Source organism: Penaeus monodon, chromosome 15 (assembly GCF_015228065.2).
Source record: "Penaeus monodon isolate SGIC_2016 chromosome 15, NSTDA_Pmon_1, whole genome shotgun sequence".
Classification (NCBI taxonomy): domain Eukaryota; kingdom Metazoa; phylum Arthropoda; class Malacostraca; order Decapoda; family Penaeidae; genus Penaeus; species Penaeus monodon.
Genome location: NC_051400.1, coordinates 39,738,168 through 39,738,982, shown reverse-complemented (window position 1 = coordinate 39,738,982; position 815 = coordinate 39,738,168). Strand labels below are relative to the sequence as shown.

The 815-nt window shown below is 36.3% G+C and overlaps 1 protein-coding gene across 1 annotated transcript in view; it reads left to right on the top strand.

Annotated features, from left to right (window-relative positions):
- The window catches only part of LOC119582035, a gene marked incomplete at its 5' end in the record, with an annotated part of 17,740 nt that overhangs the window by 11,874 nt on the left and 5,051 nt on the right, over window positions 1-815 (top strand). The window contains 2 exon segments of the mRNA XM_037930275.1: window positions 206-331; window positions 619-812. Coding sequence (XP_037786203.1) covers window positions 206-331; window positions 619-812 — 320 coding nt within the window.

Sequence of the window (815 nt, the reverse complement as noted above, 5' to 3'; positions counted from 1 at the left end):
AGAGTTATAATCAGAAGTAATAGTTGTGATTGCTGTGAATTTTTAAAAGTATTCCTTTCCATTAATAGGTTTGATAACCATGCCAGTAAGGGTTCCAGATCTTGAAGAATATTTGCATTTTCCCATTAATATGCTGTTCATAGAATATTGTGTCTGATTAATTTACACATGAAATTATATGAGGAATTAATTAATAATATTTCAGAGTCTCTGCTTAGGGTTAGTTAACAAGATCTTCATAGAATTCCCTTACCGCTGGTGGCCAAGTGACTGCGATGGATTTACACTTGTTCCTGACATTAATATTCGGAGGACACCCATAACCCCAGAGGTAAGAGAGGAAGGAAGAGCCTCTTTATGATAAGTGCATTTATATGGATGTTTATGGAGTGATGGAAAAGGGGTTTTGGGAGATTATCTTCTTCACATTTGAAGAGTAAGATTTTTTGTAAGTGCAAGTAAATTGATTGTGAGATTAGGATGAAACTACTCTTGAAGCTGAAAATAAGATAAAATTAGTCTGCCTGAATCATTTGAGGAATAGTTAGTATTGTTCATGATATGAGTATAAAAAAGGTAAAAGAGAAATTTGTCTTGACATCTTTTCTTTTCCCACAGAATTGGCATGAGCATCTCATGGGATTCTACAGTACTCATCGTCAGCCAAGAATTATGTGCATTTGGGTTGGGGGGGAATGTGCACGTGCCATGGAGGTTTTACCTGAGGAAGCTGTTGCTAAAAGATGCATTTCTGTTCTGCGAAAATATCTCGGAAGGACGTACACTGTCCCTGATCCAATATTTTGCAAAAGGTG